This window comes from Oncorhynchus clarkii, chromosome 28, assembly GCF_045791955.1.
Source record: "Oncorhynchus clarkii lewisi isolate Uvic-CL-2024 chromosome 28, UVic_Ocla_1.0, whole genome shotgun sequence".
In the NCBI taxonomy this organism is placed as follows: Eukaryota; Metazoa; Chordata; class Actinopteri; order Salmoniformes; family Salmonidae; genus Oncorhynchus; species Oncorhynchus clarkii.
In genome coordinates, this window is record NC_092174.1 from 8,412,127 (window position 1) to 8,436,204 (window position 24,078).

Here is a 24,078-nt window from a genome sequence, read left to right on the forward strand (position 1 = left end):
GCAGCATCATGCTGTGGGGATGTTTTTCAGCGGCAGGGACTGGGAGACTAGTCAGGAAAGAGAGAAAGATTAACAGAGCAAAGTACAGAGAGGTCCTTGATGAAAACCTGCTCCAGAGTGCTTAAGACCTCAGACTGGGGCAATGGTTCACCTTCCAACAGGACAATGGCACTAAGCACACAGCCAAGACAACAAAGGAGTGTCTTCGGGACAAGTCTGAATGTCCTTGAGTGGCCCAGCCAGAGCCCGGACTTGAACCCGATCAAACATTTCTGGAGAGACCTGAAAAAAGCTGTGAAGCGACGCTCCCCTTCCAACCTGACCGAGCTTGAGAGGATCTGCAGAGAAGAATGGGAGAAACTCAAATACAGGTGTGCCAAGCTTGTGGCGTTATACCGAAGAAGACTCAAGGCTGTAATCACTGCCAAAGGTGCTTCAACAAAGTACGGAGTAAAGGGCCTGAATACTTATGTAAATGTGATATTAACAGGGTGTAGATGAATTAATGGGATTTAAAAAATATATATATATATATATTTTAGAATAACGCTGTAAGATAATGTTGTGGAAACTCTACACGGGGGACTCTCGAAGTCAATCTTAAACTAATCATTCTTTATTATCAGCTCGCTGGAGAGGGTCCACCCAACTCAAGGCACCAAGTACACATGTCGATCGGGAGTTTCACCGGGGCGGTCCCTTCCGTTCTCTTATACCGCTTACACAGACATATTTGCATGATTTTAAATTAATCATAATTCGTCATTAACGTTGGCTCCTGCATGTGACTGACCAATGCCTCACGAGACTTCCTCTCCAAGTTGAGACCTTGAAACTGAGATGCCTCTGTTCCCATAGCAATGTTCTGGGCGTACTGCCATGTTGCCTATTAATGATAGTGAGGATTCCTCCGTACACGATCAGTCAGACACCTGCATGAACTTTTCTAATTGGTTATTAGAACGTAGCTTTGATTTGATACACAAACAGAACATTTTCCCTCACATTGCCTCTTATCACTCTGTGATAATTATCATAAAATGTTAAGGTAAGCATTAGATTATAGCTTCTATCAAAGGAGGTTCTATCAAAATATGTTTATTAAAGTAAGTGAAATGAACATATAAAATCAGACACTTCATCCTTTCAAACCCTTCACTCTGGGTTTTACGATCTAAAATACACACAAATACACTGTAGACTCAGAGGTGACTAAATCTCTCAATGATGAACCATTGTTTACATAGGTCTTACCACAATCGGGTTGCAGTGACATCTGTTCTGCACCAACTGTCCCTGAGACTAGTCAAAACATAAAATATAGATTTTTTTTTTTAAAACAAATCCGCAAGGGCCTTCCAAACTTGTCAAACAAAAACTACTTTCAATTCTCACTCATTGTCCTTATCTACAGGGGGAAAAGGAACCTCATCCAGCGTCGGCAGCTCATCAGTTTCACCATCCACTTGAGGAGCATTAAACATAATGGCTGCCGAAACCTTATCAGCTAGGGAGTTACAAATAGCCTTACAACATGTTAGTAATACAATTAGACAGACTAAGTTAAAAAAAAAACACACGCTGCAGCCCATTGGGCAATTTGGGATCCCCATCTTTCAAACAGGGATTTCAACCAAGTTGCAAGCGTCCACTCTGGCTGTGAGGGATTGTTCTTTGCCACGGTGGCAATGTATTCAGCCAGATCGGTAACATTAGAGTACAAAAGTGCAACACTCATCTCCAATTATTGCACAAGTGCCCCAAAAGATAGTCACGGGCCTCTCTGTTTTACAGAGCCAATTTATGCAATTCTTTCAGTTCGTCATTCAATTTTTCCAGGACATTTCGAGTAGCATTGGCAATTTTCTCCACGTGTTTAGCGATTATCATGAATTTGGTCTAGCGTACATGCAACTCCATAACCAGGAAAAATATACATCAAAGAACCTGGAGGCAGGTGCTGGAGTGTGTAACGTCAGCTAGAGAACTCTTATCTCTCCTCATTCCAGGAAGTTTGTCGTCTCTAAACAGAGCCTTCAGACTCTTATCGTTTGGAACGGTTCTCATAGCGGTCACAACACACCCAACAGTACAGCCAGTTCAGGGGCAGTTCAGGGAACCATTTCTGCTCTAGAGAGGAACAGATTGTCCTCGTGGTTATGAGGGCCCAGCAGGGCTCTCCTTCTCCGATGAACATCTACTTCTGGACCTCTACTCCGGGCCAGCGTCAGTCCCTTTCGCTCAGGACTCCTTCTAACCTCTGTCAGGTTTCACACAAGAGCACAGCCTACTGTTTTTATTAGCACACCTGTGCTAAAGCAGAGAAGGGCCACACTGCACCACTGGAACTGGCGAGGCCCAATCTTTTGCTGGATCGGGAACTCGTCTGCCGTGCGACAAGTGGATCCAGGTTTCTCTTTTCAGCAACCTTGACCACAGTTGGGGTGGTCAAAAGAACTTGGTACGGCTCTCTCTAACGGCGGTCTTTCCAACTCTTTCTCCTGAACCCTTTGACCACCACGAAATCACCTGGGCTCAAACAGTGCTCCGCTCCACCTGCCAAGTTCAAAGAACACTGCAAGGGTGACACAATACTCAACAATGTCTTCCTCCATTCCTTGCAGGGTTGACAAGGTGGTCAATTTTAGCATTTGACATTCTGGTTCTTCATTATTTTTTTTCACAAGTTTCTTCTTCTGTTTCCGCCTCATCCTTTGCTTGGTAGCCCGCTCGTCCACCTCCTCTTCCAAATGGGTTGTGCACGTGAGGACGGCCACTCTCCTTGTGCTTCTCCTGCTCCAGGACAGTGCCTTGAAAGATGCCCTAACTTCCCACAGTTGTAGCAAATCCAGTCTCTCCCTCTCTGTTCCTCTCTGCTCGTTCGCTCTGGTCCTTGTTTTTGCTTTTAGCTTTCTGTCTTCAGCTCCAGCAACTTCTACAGCTCCTTCAACAGCTCCTAATCCCATGGCTCCTCCACCTGACACAGGCCCAACCCCCATCTAGGTTATGGGGGGGGCCCACCATCTCCGTCTGCTGGTGGAAGATTTGGCAGAGGTGGATACAAGGGGGTGGGGGCCCCGGGGTGGGGGCCCCATGGATGATGAAAGGCCAGCCAGGCTTTCTTTTTTTCTTCTTCCTCTTTTTTTCTTCTCCGGCTCCACATGCTTCACCATCATTCTTCTTACAGCTTTATATAGTATCCTCCATCCTACTCTTACTATTTCCGTTTCCCATGCTTAATCCCTTTCTTGAACTCTTTTGGGGGGAAAAACTTCCAGCTTAACACGTCATCCCACACTCACACAGCTCTCACACCGAGGCTAAACCCCTGCTCCGTTAGTTAGTCAAGCACACAATACTCTCATCCACATTCACTTAGTACTATTCCCAAACATACTCAATAATCTCCCTTAGAACTCCTTATGCATCCCCAATGATTCTCTTGTCATGACCTCCTATGCATACATATCGTCTGTGGTTCCTCTCTAGTCTCCATAGTTGCCAAATAGTCTCCACAGTATCGATAGTCCCTGAGCATCTGTAGTCCCAATAGCATACATAGTCCCAATAGCATACATAGTCCCACATTTTCCCTTACAGTAACAAAATGTTGAAAAGGTCAAGGGATCTGAATACTTTCCGAATGCACTGTGTACAAGTATTTTTCCCTGTCCTTTTTCCAATTCAAAGTAAGAACAGCTTATCTATCACAAATTAGTTACACATGTCCGGCTCTTGGAGAGAACTAATCAACATGGGATGAATACACAACACGGTAAAACACACTATAAATACGTGTATAACATATTGACATGTTGACACTGAAATATTACGGCGCTTTTGTAACACAAGGAAAAAGCCTTTCACGTCATGAACACATTGTAACGCATGGACATGTTGCCATCGAAATGTCCTGTTATGACGGCACTTATTTGACACGTGAAACGTAATGGACAAAGCCCATCTCAGGGTTGCCAGATTGGACTGCCACTCTCCCATTGCAGACAGCAGGGATACATCAGACAAATTAGATTTCCCTCAAAATACCAGAGGACTCAGCAGTGCTGTGTTTACTCTCAGTCAATTACAGCAGGGACTGACTAGGAGCAGGTGGGGCTGTTCGCTATCTCCATCCTCTGTCTGTTCTTTCTCTCTCGCCCGCTCTCATCAGTCTGTCCATCTTTGTCGCTATCTTTTGCTCTCATCAGTCTCTCTTCCCCCCCCCCCCTCACTCCCTCCGCCTGTCTCTATATCTTCCAGTCGACCTCCCATTTTCAAGATCTTCTCTTTCTAATCTCACTCTTATTTTAGTCTCTATATTCCCATGTGTTAGAAAAACTATCTTTCCCCCTGTGTTTGTCTGTCTAGCTGAATCCTGGTGTTCTTTCCCTTTCTCTCTCCGTGTTAGTCTTGCCATGTATTTCTCTCTCTTCCCCCTCTGGCTGTCTCGCTCTCCACATGCATCTTTACTGGGTCACAGAGTTGTGGACTGCTGGTCTTGTGAACTCAGCAGGAGGTGTTGGAGAGAGGACAGAAGGTAGAGGGAGAGAACGAGAGAGACTACAGTCTTATGGCACTAGTGCAAATTGCACTAGCCTATCCAATAACACCCCAGTAGTAGAGTTTGTGATACAGTAAAATCTCAAATGTTTATGCTCACACTTGTTTTAGGAAGAGAAAACACAGCACAATAGGTATGTAATACATACCGTTTGTCAAAGTCAAGTAAATAGAACACATGATCATAGTAATGGCTTTAACACTTAGTCAAGCCCTCCGCTCATTCTGCCCTGTCCTTAGCTACAGTGTGCTGAAGTGGCCCCTATGGCTAGGTACAGACCTAGGATCAGCTTGCCTTCCCCCAAATCCTAATCTTAACCATTAGACTCAAGACCAGCCTCTGAGATTATCTCGGAGTTGCCCTGAGGGCAGAGAAGTGTGATGCATGTCACTCTGACACAAGCTAGGGGACAGAAGGACCCACACCTCACTGTGTGTGGAGAGAGCAGAGGAGATGGAAGAGTCACATGAGGAAAGAGAGGAAGAGGTGAGGAGGAGGGAGTTGGAGGGAAAGGATAAAGAGGGGAGAGCAGTATGGTGTATGTCACTCTGGCATGGGGACAGAGGGATGACACTGCCACGGAGGGAGGAGATGGAAGAGGATGATGAGGGAAAGTAAGGAAGAGGAGTAGGTGACCGGAGGGCAGAGCAATGTTTATTTTTGTTACATTTTATTTCACCTTTATTATACCAGGTAGGCAACTGCGACCTGGCCAAGATAAAGCAAAGCAGTGCGACACAAACAACAACACATGGAATAAACATGTTTTATTTCACCTTTATTTAACCAGGTAGGCTAGTTGAGAACAAGTTCTCATTTACAACTGCGACCTGGCCAAGATAAAGCATAGCAGTGTGAACAGACAGCAACACAGAGTTACACATGGAGTAAACAATAAACAAGTCAATAACACAGTATAATTATTATTTTTTTAATAGTCTATATACATTGTGTGCAAAAGGCATGAGGAGGTAGGCAAATATTTACAATTTAGCAGATTTACACTGGATTGATAAATTATCAGATGGTCATGTGCAGGTAGAGATACTGGTGTGCAAAAGAGCAGAAAAGTAAATAAAAAAAAACAGTATGGGGATGAGGTAGGTAAATTGGGTGGGCTATTTACCGATGGACTATGTACAGCTGCAGCGATCGGTTAGCTGCTCAGATAGCAGATGTTTAACGTTGGTGAGGGAGATAAGTCTCCAACTTCAACGATTTCTGCAATTCGTTCCAGTCACAGGCAGCAGAGAACTGGAAGGAAAGGCGGCCAAATGAGGTGTTTGCTTTAGGGATGATCAGTGAGATACACCTGCTGGAGTGCGTGCTACGGGTGGGTGTTGCCATCGTGACCAGTGAACTGAGATAAGGCGTAGCTTTACCTAGCATGGACTTGTAGATGACCTGGAGCCAGTGGGTCTGGCGACGAATATGTAGCGAGGGCCAGCCGACTAGAGCATACAGGTCGCAGTGGTGGGTGGTATAAGGTGCTTTAGTAACAGCGGATGGCATTGTGATAAACTGCATTCAGTTTGCTGAGTAGAGTATTGGAAGCCATTTTGTAGATGACATCGCCGAAGTCGAGGATTGGTAGGATGGTAAGTTTGGCGGCGTGAGGGTGTGAGTGAAGGAGGCTTTGTTGCGAAATAGAAAGCCGATTCTAGATTTGATTTTGGATTGGAGATGTTTGATATGAGTCTGGAAGGAGAGTTTACAGTCTAGCCAGACACCTAGGTACTTATAGATGTCCACATATTCTAGGTCTCAACCATCCAGGGTGGTGATGCTAGTCGGGTGTGCGGGTGCAGGCAGCGAATGGTTGAAAAGCATGCATTTGGTTTTACTAGCGTTTAAGAGCAGTTGGAGGCCACGGAAGGAGTGTTGTATGGCATTGAAGCTTGTTTGGAGGTTAGAAAGCACAGTGTCCAAGGAAGGGCCAGAGGTATACAGAATGGTGATTGTCTGCGTAGAGGTGGATCAGGGAATCGCCCGCAGCAAGAGCAACATCATTGATATATACAGAGAAAAGAGTCAGCCCGAGAATTTAACCCTGTGGCACCCGCATAGACTGCCAGAAGACCGGACAACATGCCCTCCGATTTGACACACTGAACTCTGACTGCAAAGTTGTTCGGAGACCCAGGCAAGGCAGTCTTTAGAAAAACCGTGGCTACTGAGTCTGCCGATAAGAATATGGTGATTGACAGAGTCGAAAGCCTTGGCCAGGTCGATGAAGACGGCTGCACAGTACTGTCTTTTATCGATGGCAGTTATGATATCGTTTAGTACCTTTAGCGTGGCTGAGGTGCACCCGTGACCGGCTCGGAAACCAGATTGCACAGCGGAGAAGGTACGGTGGGATTCGAGATGGTCAGTGATCTGTTTGTTGACTTGGCTTTCCAAGACCTTCGATAGGCAGGGCAGGATGGATATAGGTCTGTAATAGTTTGGGTCCAGGGTGTCTCCCCCTTTTGAAGAGGGGGATGACCGCGGCAGCTTTCCAGTCCTTGGGGATCTCAGACAATATGAAAGAGAGGTTGAACAGGCTGGTAATAGGGGTTGCGACAATGGCGGCGGATAGTTTCAGAAATAGAGGGTCCAGATTGTCAAGCCCAGCTGATTTGTACGGGTCCAGGTTTTGCAGCTCTTTCAGAACATCTGCTATCTGGATTTGGGTAAAGGAGAAGCTGGGGAGGCTTGGGCGAGTAGCTGCGGGGGGGGTGGAGCTGTTGGCCGAGGTTGGAGTAGCCAGGAGGAAGGCATGGCCAGCCGTTGAGAAATGCTTGTTGAAGTTTTCGATTATCATGGATTTATCGGTGGTGACCGTGTTACCTAGCCTCAGTGCAGTGGGCAGCTGGGAGGATGGTCTCTTCTTCTCCATGGACTTTACAGTGTCCCAGAACTTTTTGGAGTTAGAGCTACAGGATGCAAATTTCTGCTTGAAAAAGCTGGCCTTTGATTTCCTGACTGACGTGTATTGGTTCCTGACTTCCCTGAACAGTTGCATATTGCGGGGACTATTCGATGCTATTGCAGTCCGCCACAGAATGTTTTTGTGCTGGTCGAGGGCAGTCAGGTCTGGAGTGACCCAGGGGGTAAATCTGTTCTTAGTTCTGCATTTTTTGAACGGAGCATGCTTATCTAAGATGGTGAGGAAGTTACTTTTAAAGAATGACCAGGCATCCTCAACTGATGGGATGAGGTCAATATCCTTCCAGGATACCCGGGCCAGGTCGATTAGAAAGGCCTGCTCGCAGAACTGTATTAGGGAGCGTTTGACAGTGATGGTGGTCGTTTGACTGCGGACCCGTAGCGGATACAGGCAATGAGGCAGTGATCGCTGAGATCCTGATTGAAGACAGCGGAGGTGTATTTGGAGGGTCAGTTGGTCAGGATAATGTCTGAGGGTGCCCTTGTTTACAGATTTAGGGTTGTACCTGGTGGGTTCCTTGATGATTTGTGTGAGATTGAGGGCATCTAGCTTAGATTGTAGGATTGACAAATGGTGTCCAGGGCACAGCTGGGGGCTGAGGGGGGTCGGTAGCAGGCGGCAACAGTGAGAGACTTATTTCAGGAGAGATTCATTTTTTAAATTAGAAATTCAAAACTGTTTGGGTATAGACCTGGAAAGTATGACATTACTTTGCAGGCTATCTCTGCAGTAGACTGCAACTCCTCCCCCTTTGGCAGTTCTATCTTGACGGAAAATGTTATAGTTGGGTATGGAAATCTCCACATTTTTGGTGGCCTTCCTAAGCCAGGATTCAGACACAGCAAGGACATCAGGGTTGGCAAAGTGTGCTAAAGCAGTGAGTAAAACAAAGGGAGGAGGCTTCTGATGTTGACATGCATGAAACCAAGGCTTTTTCGATCACAAAGTCAACAAATGAGGGTGCCTGGGGACATGCAGGGCCTGGGTTTACCTCCACATCACCCGCAGAACAGAGGCGTAGAATGAGGGTGCGGCTAAAGGCTATCAAAACTGGTCGCCTAGAGCGTTGGGGACAAAGATTTCTGGGCGTGGTAGAATATATTCAGGGCATAATGTGCAGACAGGGGTATGGTGGGGTGCGGGTACAGCGGAGGTAAGCCCAGGCAGATGATAAGGGAGGTTGTATCTCTGGACATGCTGGTTGTAATGGGTGAGGTCACCGCATGTGTGGGAGGTGGGACAAAGGAGGTATCAGAGGTATGAAGAGAGGAACTAAGGTTCCATTGTAAACTAAAACAATGATAACTAACCTGAACAACAGTACACAAGGCATATTGACATTTGAGAGAGACATACAGAAAGGCATAAAGTAATCACAGGTGTTGATTGGGAGAGCTAGCTAAAACAACAGGTGAGACAACAACAGCTAATCAGCTAACACAACAACAGCAGGTAAAATGGCGATGACTAGGCAGAGAGGGTCGGATTAACTACACACAGAGCCTGAGTTCGCGGCTGGGGCCGACAGATAAAAAATGTATAAACAGAATGGAGTACCGTGATTAATGGACAGTCCAGTAGGCATCAGCTATGTAGCCAAGTGATCATAGTGTCCAGGGGGCAGCAGTAGATGGAACAGGGGAGCCCCACTACGCTAGCGGCACAGCGTTTTAAAGTTAGTAGCATCTGCTCCGACGGAGGCCGGATGAAGGCACAGTGGATGGAGTATTCGTCGGCAGACCAGTCGTGGTGGTGCGGCGGGGCGCCGTGTCGACAGAGAATCCAAGCCAGATGGCGAAAGAAGTATTGTGGAATTTAGTTTGCTCGCCAGGAGATGTGCCTGGCTCACGGCTAACTGGTGCTAGCTTCGTGGCAGTGGCATTAGCCACTATATCCAATCGGTAGCAGCGGTGATCCGGTGCCAAGGTCCAGAGTTTACAGCAAGGATCCGGTGGAGTTTTGGGCTCTAGCCGTGTATGAGTGGGGTTCGGGTGAACAGCTGAGTAGGCCTGGAGGTGGGCCTCAGGGAATAGCTTCGGTACTAGGTGCCACGGTGAGTGAAAGCTAGCTGTGAGTGAAAGCTAGCTGTGAGTGAAAGCTAGCTGTGAGTGAAAGCTAGCTGTGAGTGAAAGCTAGCTGTGAGCGAGCTAGCTGTGAGCGAGCTAGCTGTGAGCGAGCTAGCTGTGAGCGAGCTAGCTGTGAGCGAGCTAGCTGTGAGCGAGCGAGCTAGCTGTGAGCGAGCTAGCTGTGAGCGAGCGAGCTAGCTGCGAGCGAGCGAGCGAGCTGTGAGCGAGCGAGCTGTGAAGATCAGAAGTAGTGGTCCAGGGATTGCGTCAGGAATCCGGCGTTGTTGTGGAGAGACAGTCAGTCAGAAATTGGTAGACAGGTGAGTATTATCCAGGCTAAAAACAGGACTGGTATCTGTGCAGAAGGTAAAAGCCTCTAGCGGTGGCTAACAAATAGCTTGTAGCTAATTAGCTGGTTAGCTTCTGGAGATTCTTGAATGTGTTCTAAAATTGAAAATAATAGCGATTCCGTATCACATTGGGTGAGGCAAGTTACCGGAAGGTATAATCGAATAAAACAATTTGAGAAGAGATTGAAAATAAATTGAAATATATATATATATATATATAAGATAAGGTAAGATAAGGGAGGTAAAGGCAATAAATAGGCCATAGTGGCAAAATAATTACAATTTAGCAATTAAACACTGGAGAGACAGATGTGCAGAAGATTAATGTGCAAGTGGAGATCCTGGGGTGCAAAGAAGCAAAAATATTCAATTTACAATGGACTGTTAAGCAGTGCTGAGATTGGTTTGCATTGAGGAAGCATCCGCTGACTAGAGGGAAGTAGCTTTTCCGTGATTCATCTCTTTCTCTCTTATGCATTCACTGTCTCTCCACAGGCATACCCTGTTATCATGTATGCAGTGGATGTGGGCACACACACACACACACACACACACACAATCCATTCTCCGCAAACACCACCTCACCTATCACTCACACAGACAGCGTTTTAGGAATTCCTCGATTGCCTCCTTTTCCCTTGTTCTTTTACACTTTGACTGAGTGAATGTAAAACAGAGGGTGATGTATATCCTCACTCTGCCAGGAGCCCCTCGCTGAAACTGCCATGTTTTACAACCCACCATTACAGAGAAAGTCACAACATTGACACAGACATATAAAACACACACAGAAATACTACAAATACTGATCCATTGTTCTTTCGAAGGCCAAACCCACTGCTGGTGTGCGTGGCCAAAGAGCTCTATTTTCATGTCATATGACCGTAGCGCCAGTTCCAATCCATGTGCCAATGCCGTTTAGCAAACTCCAGATGGTGCTATGGTCAGCTGTCATGAAAGTAGAGGTTTTTGGCCATGTACACCAATGGTGAATTTTGGTTTTCGAAAGAAGAATGCATATGCAGAAAATACCTAATCCCTACTGTAAAATATGGTGGTGTATCTTTGATGTTATGGGGATATTTTGCTTCCACTGGTCCTGGGGCCCTTGTTAAGTTCAATGGCATCGTGAACTTATTCAAGTATCAAAACATTTTTACCAAAAACCTGGTTGCCTTTGCCAGGAGGCTGAAAACTGTCCGCAAATGGATCTTCCAGCAAGGCAAGCAGACATTACATTCCACCAACAAATGGTTATTTGACCACAAAATCAACATTTTGCAATGGCCATCTCAGTCTCCGAGGGCAGCCCATAAGCGCAGACGAAGGATCTCAAAGGATCTGGAAAGATTCTGTATGGAGGAATGGTCTAAAATCTCTCCCAGTGTGTTCTCCAATCTCATAAAACATTTCAGAAAAAAAGTCTGTCGAATTCGCAAGGTGAGGGAGTATTGAATACAGGGAATCCAATCATTTTAACCCATATCTTTTTAGATGTTTTGTATTACGTCTTAAACAAAATCTTTCTCTGAGCAATTGTGTTAGAATAGAATACTATAATAATAAAACCAGAAAATGGTGTACAATATAGCTTAGAATTTGTATTATTCATTTTACACATTTTTTTTGCTCATCTTTATTAAGGGGTTAAATAATTCTGGACACACGGACACATACACGCACGCACATACATATATATATATATATATATATATATATATATATACAAACACACTGAGTGTACAAAACATTATGAACACCTGCTCTTTCCATGACTGACTGACCAGGTGAATCCAGGCGAAAGCTATGATCCCTTATTGATGCCACTTGTTAAAGCCACTTCAATCAGTGTCGGATAGATTAAAGGGAGGATACGGTTTAAATAAGAATTTTTAAGCCTTGAGAAAATTGAGACATGGAATGTGTGCCATTCAGAGGGTGAAGGGGCAAGACAAAATGATTAGTGCCTTTTAGGTGTCAGGTGCCATCTGTTTCCTGTGTGTATCAAGAATGGTCCACCACCCAAAGGACGTCTAAATATTAGGAAGGTGTCCTTAATGTTTTGTACACTGCATAAAACTCACGTGTTGCCGTTTGGAATGACCTTTTGAGTAGACAACACTTCTTTTTTTTTTTTTTTGTGTGTGTGTGTGTTTATCAAATATCACAGAAATGTTTTAGTGTGTTGAGTTGTAGTCAAATTGGTCAACATAATATAACAACATAATGCATTTCCCCCACGAAAACGTGATCTTCTGGGAAACATTGGAGACGTTTTTAAAATCCAGTACGCTCTGTACTCCAAAATGTGACCAGCTGGAAGAGATTATCTGTAAAAAGACTTGAAGTGAAAATCCTGGTCTGGCTCCTTTTCTAGTTTTGGTTCTGATTTATCCGTATCTTGGGTTTTCAGAGTACTGTAGTCTCCCAGCAGGCCCTAGAGTGCCCCCTAGTGCTATGTGTACGGAACTGACAAAATATTAGGATTTTGACATCCTTTGAAATAGACAAAGTAATACCTTGAATTAATAATGTACACTGAAATGCGTCGACATAGGGGCTAGTTTGGGTTTATTCGAAGCAGTGCATGCTGATGTAATATAATATGCAAGAAATGACACTTAACTGCAGAAAAAAATCTCTTGCCTTTTTGTTTATCTCCACTGAGTCTTACCCATCATTTATTTCAATGTTATATCAACATTCTGTCAACTTTCCCATGCCTTTTTAGTCTTATCTATAACCCTTATTCTGTAAACCCGCGCCTCTAAACGCTATAGCAACATTCTCTCAACGTCTCCACTGCCTCTTACTCTTGGCCATTAACTTCTATTTAATGTTCTACAAACAATCTCTCAACTTTTGCCTTTCAGGAAACCAAGGAGCCTCCGGGAGTGCCCCTGTTCGGCAGCACCCCGGGGGTGGACCTTCGTCGGGGCCGCAGGCGTCACTCAGGCACGCTAATGCTGCCCCCGTTGTCATGGCGACAGGCGGAGAGTGATCTGGGCCGCACGCCAGAGGAGTGTGCCATGGCCCGACCCACCAGCCTGCCCTTTCGACCTCCACCACGCATCGACATTACCCATGTCGACCCCAACAGGTGAGATATCGTAGGTCATAGCTCAACGTTTTGGGAGGTTGGCAACTCTGGACTTCTAAGGCAGCACTCCTGGAGGACAGTACCTGTGCAGTATTACCTGAGGTCAACCCATCCTGTGTTCTCCTGCATCTGTAGAGCATAGCATACCATGATAATATTTTTTGCTGAATTGCATCTTACTCTACGCTGAAGTATATTATGTGTTTGTAGAGTCAGAGAAGCAAATCTGTTTTGTACATTCAGCACAGCAAAGTGCACTTTCATCCAACAACCACTGGGTGGAGACAAAGTGCTCTAAAACCAGTTGCGGTGCCTATTTAATTCATGTGCTTTGTGAAGTGAGGTTGTGTTGAACTGTTGAGTTCCAGTCACTGTACAGAGCAACAGACAGTTGTGGTAAGCCAATCAACATCAATCGAGGTGATCACCAATAGCCCCCCCCCCCCCCCCCCCCCCCCCCTCAAGAATATTACAGAGGGGGCGGACCCTAAAAGGGACATCCTACTTATCACTTTCTGGGCTTACAGTGGTCCCTGACTGGAGAGAGAGATGGAACTGTATGGAAGAGGGAAAGTGGGTTAGAGATTGTTTAAGTGAAGTAAACAAAGAGCAGGTAGGTGCCTGAGACAACGGGAGAGTGAAGGAAAGAATATCACCCCCGGCGAACACTTGAAGTGAGAAGAAGAGCTCGTCAAAGAAGTCTGCGAACTAGAGCTGTCGGAAGAACCCTGCTCTGTCCACCAGCTCTCTGGCGGGTACAGTGCTGTAGACTCACGCTTGAGCTCCACTCTTTGGGACTGAGTGGACTGGACTCTGATCTAAACCAAGATCCTAGCTATGGAGGCCCATGGGGACCGAACAGAGTCGGAACAGAATACAGACTCATGTGGGCCAACCGAATCGGACAAGAGGACGAGAGTTTCACCCCACAACTCTCCGAGACGGTTTCGTAAACAAGTGGTGACCAAGCGCCGTTACAGGCGCTTCACTGTGGCCCATACCTGGTAAGGCCCTGGAGCTGTGTAGGTGTGTGTATGTCTGTGTGTGCGTTAGGACAGCGAGTTGCCAAGGACGTCACAATACAACATTATCACATTACGATATTTATTTTGATTGTATATGTACCATAATTCTATAAGTATTGCAATTTGATATTGATATTTTATTGCGATTTGATGTTCCAAACATATTGCTCACAAGGGGGCCGATTCTGACTTAGGATTTGTACGCCTTTTCTACGCACTTCTCAGTATTTGGTTTTCAGACTTGGGCTTTGCAGGCGTGGTTCCCTTGCGCGCTGAATACATCTAATTTAACCACTGAAAACCCTCCCACTCGATGGCCAACAGATTTTCCTATAGGGGTTTCACTACATGTATCTTAAGGCATCACTTTAAATACGGTGTACCTGTAATTAGAATTTTGACGACAGGCTAGATTAGAATACATCGGGTTCAGAATATAGGGATCAATGAAAGAAAGCCATCTAAATGTGCATTTTCGTCTCCATTGAAACTGATAGATTTAAAATTTTAAAAATACTCTGAACTTGTAGAATATTTAGGCAAATAGGGTTAGGAAAGTAGGCATAAATCATTGAACAAAAAACAGGTTTGGAGAGCCTTTATGCACTAAATATATGGTTGAATCAAAAATACAGTGGTTTGCTTCATCTGGAAAGTTGTCATATTTAAGTTCAATTCATGAAATATTAGAGGTGGAAAAGTGTTCAATAAGGGTGGAACAATAGTCCTACAAATCAACCTAAGTCCGCACTCATCATGGAACTGTATGACAACGGTCCAGTCGTCGTGAACTGTGCACCGGGCCCCAGGTTTAACCTGCTACGTGTGGTCTGAGTTCCATAATGATTCAAATAGGCTACATGACCCAAATTTATTGCAGCACGTTAGCTTAATATGATCCACTAATGCTAGCGACCCTCAGGAACAACTACACAGACGTGGCAGAGGAACGAAAGGTCAACGGAATGGAATGATGCAATATGTAAGCTACAAATGGAAGGAAACTAACACTAAAGTGACAGTTCCAAATGTATGCGGGTACTGCTGATGGTGGCTCCCGATAGTAGCTAATATGTAACATGATACAAATTGTAAACTAAAACGAAGGAAAGCCCAGGTATATAATTAAAACATAAGCACGTACATGATCTCGGCAGGTTCAGCCCTACAGAAGCCTATAGCTAGGGTCTCCAAATTTTATCCATGCAAATTATGATGGCACACAATAACCATTCTGAATAACGGCACAGCTATTTATAGACTACTTCACTGTGGAAATGTTCCACAATACATGTCATGCTGATATGATTTTCCGTTTGCTTGGAGATGGCTGGTGTCACATTCGTCTCCAGGGATCACAAGGAATAACCATCTAAAACAATTACTATTTGTAGTTACAAACGGATGAGTTGTTTATCTTGCTCATATCAATAGTTATCCATTTGTAAATTACAGCGCATGGAGAATACGACGTATCTGCAGTCAGACCTCTGCCTCACCTTCATTTCTTAGACCCTGGTCACTGTTGTGTGATTCCTCCCCCCCCCCCTTCCTTGATAAGTAATTGTGTGAAATGGCACTGTTGAAATGCATATTGGGTAATTCAAGTACAGTAGGCCTCTGGTTGCCTCAGGAGGAATACATTGCAGTTCCTGGAAAATGTGAACTGAAACCATGACCTCAGAAACTGTGACTTAGCCTACAAATAATATAGGTTTGCTTATTAACATGTCTGTAATCATTCTTTGAAGGAAAAAAAAAATACTGAACAAAATACTGTGGGTGTTGTTGTTTCCAGAGTATGTCATCCCCGGTGAATACTTGAAGTGAGAAGAAGAGCATGTTAATAAGCAAAACTACATGATTTGTAGACTAGGTCACAGATTCTGAGGTCATGGTTTCAGTTCACATTTTCCAGGAACTGGTATATAAAGGGTCTGAATACTTATGTAAACATTTCTAAACACATGTTTTTCCTTTGTCATTATGGGGTATTGTGTATAGCTTGAGGGGCAAAAAATGTATATTTAATCAATTTTATAATAAGGCTGTAATGTAACAAAATGTGGAAAAAGTCAAGGGGGTCTGAGTACTTTCCGAATGCACTGTACCTCGATCACTCCAGTGTCCCTGCACATTGTAAATATGGTATTGAAACTGAGTCGGAAGTTTACATACACTTAGGTTGGAGTCATTAAAACTTGTTTTTCAGCCACTCCACAAATTTCTTGTTAACAAACTATAGTTTTGGCAAGTCGGTTAGGACATCTACTGTGTGCATGACACAAGTAATTTTTCCAACAATTGTTTACAGACAAGTTAAATAATCTATCACAATTCCAGTGGGTCAGAGGATTACATACACTGTCTCTTAGAGATGAGCGTACTTTGGTGCGAAAAGTGCAAATCAATCCCAGAACAACAGCAAAGGACCTTGTGAAGATTCTGGATGAAACAGGTACAAAAGTATCTATATCCACAGTAAAACGAGTTCTATATCGACATTACCTGAAAGGCAGCTCAACAAGGAAGAAGTCACTGCTCCAAAACCACCATAAAAAAGCCAGACTACGGTTTGCAACTGCACATGGGGACAAAGATTGTACATTTTGGAAAAATGTCCTCTGGTCTGATGAAACAAAAATATAACTGTTTGGCCATAATGACCATCGTTATGTTTGGAGGAAAAATGGGGACGCTTGCAAGCCGAAAAACACCATCCCAACCATGAAGCAAGACATCAGTTAAAGCTTGGTCGCAAATGGGTCTTCCAAATGGACAATGACCCCAAGCATACTTCCAAAGTTGTGGCAAAATGGGTTAAGGTTAACAAAGTCAAGGTATTGGAGTGGTCATCACAAAGCCCTGACCTCAATCCTATAGAACATTTGTGGGCAGAACTGAAAAAGTGTGTGCGAGCAAGGAGGCCTTCAAACCTGACTCAGTTACACCAGCTCTGTCAGGAGGAATGGGCCAAAATTCACCCAACTTATTGTGGGAAGCTTGTGGAAGGCTACCCAAAACATTTGACCCAATTTAAACCATTTTAAGGCAATGCTACCAAATACTAATTGAGTGTATGTACACTTCTGACCCGCTGGGAATGTAAAGAAAGAAATAAAAGCTGAAATAAATAATTATCTCTACTATTATTCTGACATTTCACATTCTTAAAATAAAGTGGTGATCCTAACTGACCTAAGACAGGGAATTTTTACTAGGAATAAATTTCAGCAATTGTGAAAAACTGAGTTTAAATGTGTTTGGCTAAGGTGTATGTAAACTTCCGACTTCAACTGTAGCTTCTTACTTTCTCGTTCTTCTTTCTTAATTTTATTTCTTGTGTATTTTTGTTCTACCTCGTGTTTTTTTTTAGTGCTACATTGATATTGATTACTAGATTATTGGACTTGTAGCTTGCAAGAAAGGCATTTCACTGTACTTGTGCACTTGACATTAAAACTTAACTTGTTAAAAAAAGAAATTGTTTGTGAACTGCACGTCACTAATAGCAACTGTCGTCGACAACCTCACGTTTCAAATGTATAAAAGCCAGTGAGGGCTGTGGAATTAACAGAGTTTTCTTCAAGACATAAGTTGTTTAATAAATAGCTAAATAATTTAACAGTGCACAAAAAGGTACAGTATTTGCTACTGTGTTTCCTGAAATGCAGAGCCTATTGGAATATTGTTCTAATCTGAAATTATACTTTTGTTACATTGTTTGCTAGCTAGTATAACAGTACTAATATTGTCTGTCAACTGTAAAAATGTAGTGCAACAGAGGCAGTTAAAACTGAAGTATCTGATCATCAATGAATTCGAGAAAAAGCTCTTTTTTTTTAACACAGCGGCCAAGCTATGCACTTTTTTCATTTGGGGGAAAATAATTTTCTAATGTTTTAACCCATTCATATTACAAAATCTATTTGTGTTGACTATGATTAGGGCATGGGAATATAAGAGCGTCTTTAAGGCTGAATTAACTTACAAACTAGGCTATAGGCTACCGGCCAGCATTGCGCAAATATGGTGTTTCTAAAAGTGAATTCAAAGGTTTAGAATAGTTGGACATCATTCCATGTCATCATTCCATCCCTTTGGCTGTGTTTGGCCCAAGGCCCATGACCCTTTACTGAGTGTCTCCTACCCTGTCCTACTCCCTACTCCCCTCTACTCCACATCTCTGGTCACACTGCAGAGTACGTCATCCCCTCTTTCCCCCTTGAGAGCATTTTGCTTTTCCACTGCTCTAACACAGTAATGGATACATTCACTTGTTTAAATGCAGAATTTTAAACCCAAATTACCTGGGGTCAATGTCAGTTTTGCAGTTATCATGGGGGCCACAAAAAGCAGCTTGTGTGCCTGATGTGGCAACCAAACAGGTATAGCAGACACTATTAATTAATGTGGAACTGAGAGCATTTTTTACGTTTTATGAAAAGCGAGCACTTAGATATGGTCATTTTCACTTAGATATGGTCATTTTCACATTTTTATACTTTTATAGAATGATTTTGAATGGCGTATAGTAAGGCATTGTGAAAATGATATAGCAATATAGAGTGGGAAAGCATTTGAACACTTAATCGACACCGCAGTAAATAAAACCTAATTAAAACGTGTCAGTCTTGTCCAGGACCGGACTCTACACAAACCGTGCGCCACAGCCAATCAGAGCTACAGTAGGCCTATATGCAAATAAGCAATTTTCCACATGGGCCTGCCATCATTCACTTTGAACTGGACTGTGTGTTTACAGGCAATAGCAACAGCGTGACTTTAGATCATTAGAAAGCATTCGCCAAAAGCCACAAAATACACCACTTACATTTTGAGAACTTTACAGTCCTATTGATCGAACAAACATGAAGTGGTAGGATATGTCTCCCTCAGATGCCTATGTACAACATCAACAAAAAGATCAACAGCTAATGTTAGCCAGAACAAGATGAGCTAAAATCTAATGAGGAAACAGTAGAAACCTTCTCAAACTTTTTCAGCTTCTAGTTGGCAGTCAACATTGTACTAATAAACTATGGGGAATAGTAGCCTGCTCGCCCTTCTGCAGCTTGTCTGCCAATGCATGCTTGTCCCAACCCACGTTTTGACAACTGAATGGGAATTTGTCTGCCTGCCTGCCCATTTGATCGACGCCAAGTACAGTTGAAGTTGGAAGTTTACATACACTTAGATTGGAGTCATTAAAACTGGTTTTTCAGCCACTCCACAAATTTCTTGTTAACAAACTATAGTTTTGGCAAGTCGGTTAGGACATCTACTGTGTGCATGACACAAGTAATTTTTCCAACAATTGTTTAAAGACAGATTATTTCACTTCACAATTCCAGGGGGACAGAAGTTTAAAGGCACAGTCAACTTAGTGTATGTAAACTGATTGGAAAATTCCAGAAAATTATGTCATGGCTTTAGAAGCTTCTGATAGGCTAATTGACATAATTTGAGTCAATTGGAGGTGTACCTGTGGATGTATTTCAAGGCCTACCTTCAAACTCAGTGCCACTTGGCTTGACATCATGGGAAAATCAAAAGAAATCAGCCAAGACTTCAGAAAAAAAAGTTGTAGACACCCACAAGTTGTTCAACCTTGGGAGCAATTTCCAAATGCCTGAAGGTACCATGTTAATCTGTGCATCTGTACGCAAGTATAAACACCATGGGATCACGCAGCCGTCATACCGCTCAGGAAGAGACGCGTTCTCTCTTTTTTTCTTTTCACCTTATTTTAACCAGGTAGGATAGTTGAGAGCAAGTTCTCATTTACAACTGCGACCTGGCCAAGATAAAGCAAAGCGGTGCGACACTTACAACAACAGAGTTACACATGGCATAAACAAATGTACAGTCAATAACACACTAGAAAATGTATATATACAGTATGTGCAAATGGCTTGAGGAGGTAAGGCAATAAAGAGGCCATAGTAACGAATTTATTACAATTTAGAAAATTAAACACTGGAGTGATAGATGTGCAGATGATGATGTGCAAGTAGAAATACTGGTGTGCAATAGATCCAAAAAAGTAAATAAAAACAATATTGGGATGTGGTAGGTAGATTGGATGGGCTATTTACAGGTGGGCTCTGTACAGCTGCATCGATTGGAAAGCTGCTCAGATAGCTGATGCTTAAAGTTAGTGAGGGAGATATAAGTCTCCAACTTCAGCGATTTGTGCAATTCGTTCCAGTCATTGGCAGCAGAGAACTGGAAGGAAAGGCGGCCAAAGGAGGTGTTGGCTTTGGGGATGACCAGTGAGATATACCTTCTGGAGTGCGTGCTACGGGTGGGTGTTATGGTGACCAGTGAGCTGAGATAAGGCAGAGCTTTACCTAGCAAAGACTTATAGATGACCATTAGCCAGTGGATCTGGCGACGAATATGTAGCGAGGACCAGCCTATGAGAGCATGCAGTGGTGGGTGGTATATGGGGCTTTGGTGACAAAACAAATGGCACTGTGATAGACAGCATCCAGTTTGCTGAGTAGAGTGTTGGAGGCTATTTTGTAAATGACACCGCCAAAGGCGAGGATCTGTAGGATAGTCAGTTTTACAAGGGTATGTGTGTGAAGGAGGATTTGTTGCGAAATAGGAAGCCGATTCTAGATTTAATTTTGGATTGGAGATTTAATATAAGTCTGTAAGGAGAGTTTACAGTCTAGCCAGACACCTAGGTATTTGTAGTTGTCCACATATTCTAAGTCAGAACCGTCCAGAGTAGTGATGCTAGTCGGGCAGGCAGATGCGGGTAGCGATCGGTTGAAAAGCATGCATTTAGTTTTACGAGCGTTTTAAGAACAGTTGGAGGCCACGGAAGGAGTGTTTTATGGCATTGAAGCTCGATTGGAGGTTTGTTAACACAATGTCCAAAGAAGGGCCAGATGTATACAGAATGGTGTCTTCTGCGTAGAGGTGGATCAGGGAATCACCAGCAGCAAGCGCGATATCGTTGATATATACATAGAAAATAGTGGTACCCCCATAGAGACTGCCAGAGGTCTGGACAACATGCCCTCCGATTTGACATACTGAATTCTATTAGAGAAGTAGTTGGTGAACCAGGCAAGGCAGTCATTTGAGAAACCAAGGCAGTTGAGTCTGCCGATAAGAATGCGATGATTGACAGAGTCGAAAGCCTTGGCCAGGTCAGTGAAGACAGCTGCACAGTACAGTGTTTTTATCGATGGCGGTTATGATATAATTTAGTACCTTGAGCGTGGCTGAGGTGCACCCGTGACCAGCTCGGAAACCGGATTGCACAGCAGAGGTATGGTGGGATTCGAAATGGTCAGTGATCTGTTTGTTAACTTGGCTTTGGCAGACTGTAGAAAGGCAGGGCAGGATGGATATAGGTCTGTAACAGTTTGGGTCTAGAGTGTCACTCCCTTTTGAAGAGGGGGATGACTGCGGCAGCTTTCCAATCTTTAGGGATCTCAGACGATACGAAAGAGAGGTTGGACAGACTGGTAATAGGGGTTGCAACAATGGCGGCGGATAATTTTAGAAAGAGGGTTCAAATTGTCTAGCCCAGCTGATTTGTACGGGTCCAGGTTTTGCAGCTCTTTCAGAAAATCTGTTTTCTGGATTTGGGTGAAGGAGAAGCTGGGAAGGCTTGGGAAAGTAGCTGTGGGGGGTACAGAGCTGTTGGCCGGGGTTGGGGTAGCCAGGAGGAAAACATAGCCAGCCGTAGAGAAATGCTTATTGAAATTCTCGATTATCGTGGATTTATCGGTGGTGACAGTGTTTCCTAGCCTCAGTGCAGTGGGCAGCTAGGAGGAGGTGCTCTTATTCTCCATGGACTTTAGTTTCCCTCTTTTGGAGTTAGAGCTAGAGGATGCAAATTTCTGTTTGAAAAAGCTAGTCTTTGGTTCCTGACTTCCCTGAAAAGTTGCATATCGCGGGGAGTATTCGAAGCTAGTGCAGTGCGCCACGGGATGTTTTTGTGCTGGTCAAGGGCAGTCAAGTCTGGAGTGAACCAAGGGCTATATCTGTTCTTAGTTCTACATTTTTTTGAAAGGGGCATGCTTTTTTAAGATTGTAAGGAAATTACTTTTAAAGAACGATCAGGCATCCTCTACTGACGGAATGAGGCCAATATCCTTTCAGGATACCTGGGCCAGGTCGATTAGAAAGGCCTGCTCGCAGAAGTGTTTTAGGGAGCATTTGACAGTGATGAGGAGTGGTCGTTTGACCGCAGACCCATAGCGGATGCGGGCAATGAGGCAGTAATCACTGAGATCCTGATTGAAAACAGCAGAGGTGCATTTGGAGGGCAAGTTGGTCAGGATATCTATGAGGGTGCCCATGTTTACGGATTTAGGGTTCCTTGATAATTTGTGTGAGATTGAGGGCATCTATCTTAGATTGTAGGACTGCCAGATTGTAGGACTGCCGAGCATATCCCAGTTTAGGTCACCTAACAGAACGAACTCTGAAGATGGGGGGGCAATCAATTCACACATGGTGTCCAGGGCACCGCTGGGAGCTGAGGGGGTCAGGCGGCAACAGTGAGAGACATATTTCTGGAGAGATTATTTTTTTTAATTAGAAGCTCGAACTGTGTGGGCATAGACCTGAAAAGTATAACAGAACTTTGCAGACTAACTTCCTAAGCCAGGATTCAGACATGGCATGGGCTGGGCCACTCTGTGTTAGCTAGGAGTAGTGGTCCAAGGCTTACGGCAGGAATCCGGTGTTGTAGTGGAGAAAAACAGTCTGATATGCACAGGGTTGATAACACGCTGTGCAGGCTGGCAAGTATTATCCAGGCTAAAAGCGGCTGGTGTCTGTGCTAAAGGTAAAGGCCGCTAGCAGTGGCTAACAATGACTAACTAGCTACTAACTAATTAGCTGGTTAGCTTCTGATGGCTAGATCTAAAAATAGCAGATCACATTTGGTGAGGCGGGTTGCTGGAAGGGATATTTAATTTAAAAATGGAAAAAGAGATTGAAAATATGTTGAAATATATACAAAAAAGACAAATAGAAGATTTACACGGGAGAACGACAAACAACGTCTGTCCTGCTACGCCATCTTGGAAAAACCTAGAGATGCACGTACTTTGGTGCGAAAAGTGCAAATAAATCCCAGAACAACAGCAAAGGACCTTGTGAAGATGCTGGAAGAAACAGGTACAAAAGTATCTATATCCACAGTAATACGAGTCCTATATAGACATATCCTGAAAGGCCGCTCAGCATGGAAGAAGCCACTGCTCCAAAACCGCCATAAAAAGCCAGACTACTGTTTGCAACTGCACATGGGGACAAAGATCATACTTTTTGGAGAAATGTCCTCTGGTCTGATGAAACAAAAATAGAACTGTTTGGCCATAATGACCATTGTTATGTTTGGAGGAAAAATGGGGAGGCTTGCAAGCCAAAGAACGCCATCCCAACCGTGAAGCACGGTGGTGACAGAATCATGTTGTGGGGGTGCTTTGCTGCAGGAGGGACCGGTGCACTTCATAAAATAGATGGCATCATGAGGAAAGAAAATGATGTGTGTATATATTGAATAAACATCTGAAGACATCAATCAAGAAGTTAAAGCTTGGTTGCAAATGGGTCTTCTGATGGCACAGCTGGCGCTGCAGTACAGCGCCCTTAACCACTGCGCCACCCGGGAGGCCCTCACGTCATGAAATTCTGAGTCAAATATTGTAATGAAACAGCAGGGAGCAGGTCTCGAACCCTCGACCTTCGAGCCCGAGGTCCGGCGCACTATCGACTGTGCCGCAAAAGCATGCTCGTGCGGCAGAGTTGATTTCCGCGCTTATAAACCCAGGGTCGTTACAATATCTTAAAGTTGGCATTTTAGAATAAACTGGGTATTTGGTATTTTTCACAGATATTATGATTGCCTGTGTGTTTCATATCTGCAAAGTAGTTAAAACGCTGTCGGTTCCACTTTAAGACGAGTAATAGTATTGCTAATCGTCGTCTTTGAGACATTCGCGTATGGGCGCACAAGCTAGCTTCATCATGCTCTTGTGATCAGTACTGTACTGGTAGCTTCAAAGT

The 24,078-nt window shown here is 44.0% G+C and overlaps 1 protein-coding gene across 1 annotated transcript in view; it reads left to right on the forward strand.

Annotated features, from left to right (window-relative positions):
• Nucleotides 1-24,078, forward strand: part of LOC139386512 (3',5'-cyclic-AMP phosphodiesterase 4B-like) — a 92,780-nt gene that overhangs the window by 2,841 nt on the left and 65,861 nt on the right. The window contains exon 2 of the mRNA XM_071132091.1: nucleotides 12,783-13,009. Coding sequence (XP_070988192.1) covers nucleotides 12,783-13,009 — 227 coding nt within the window. The remainder of the gene's footprint in view (nucleotides 1-12,782; nucleotides 13,010-24,078) is intronic.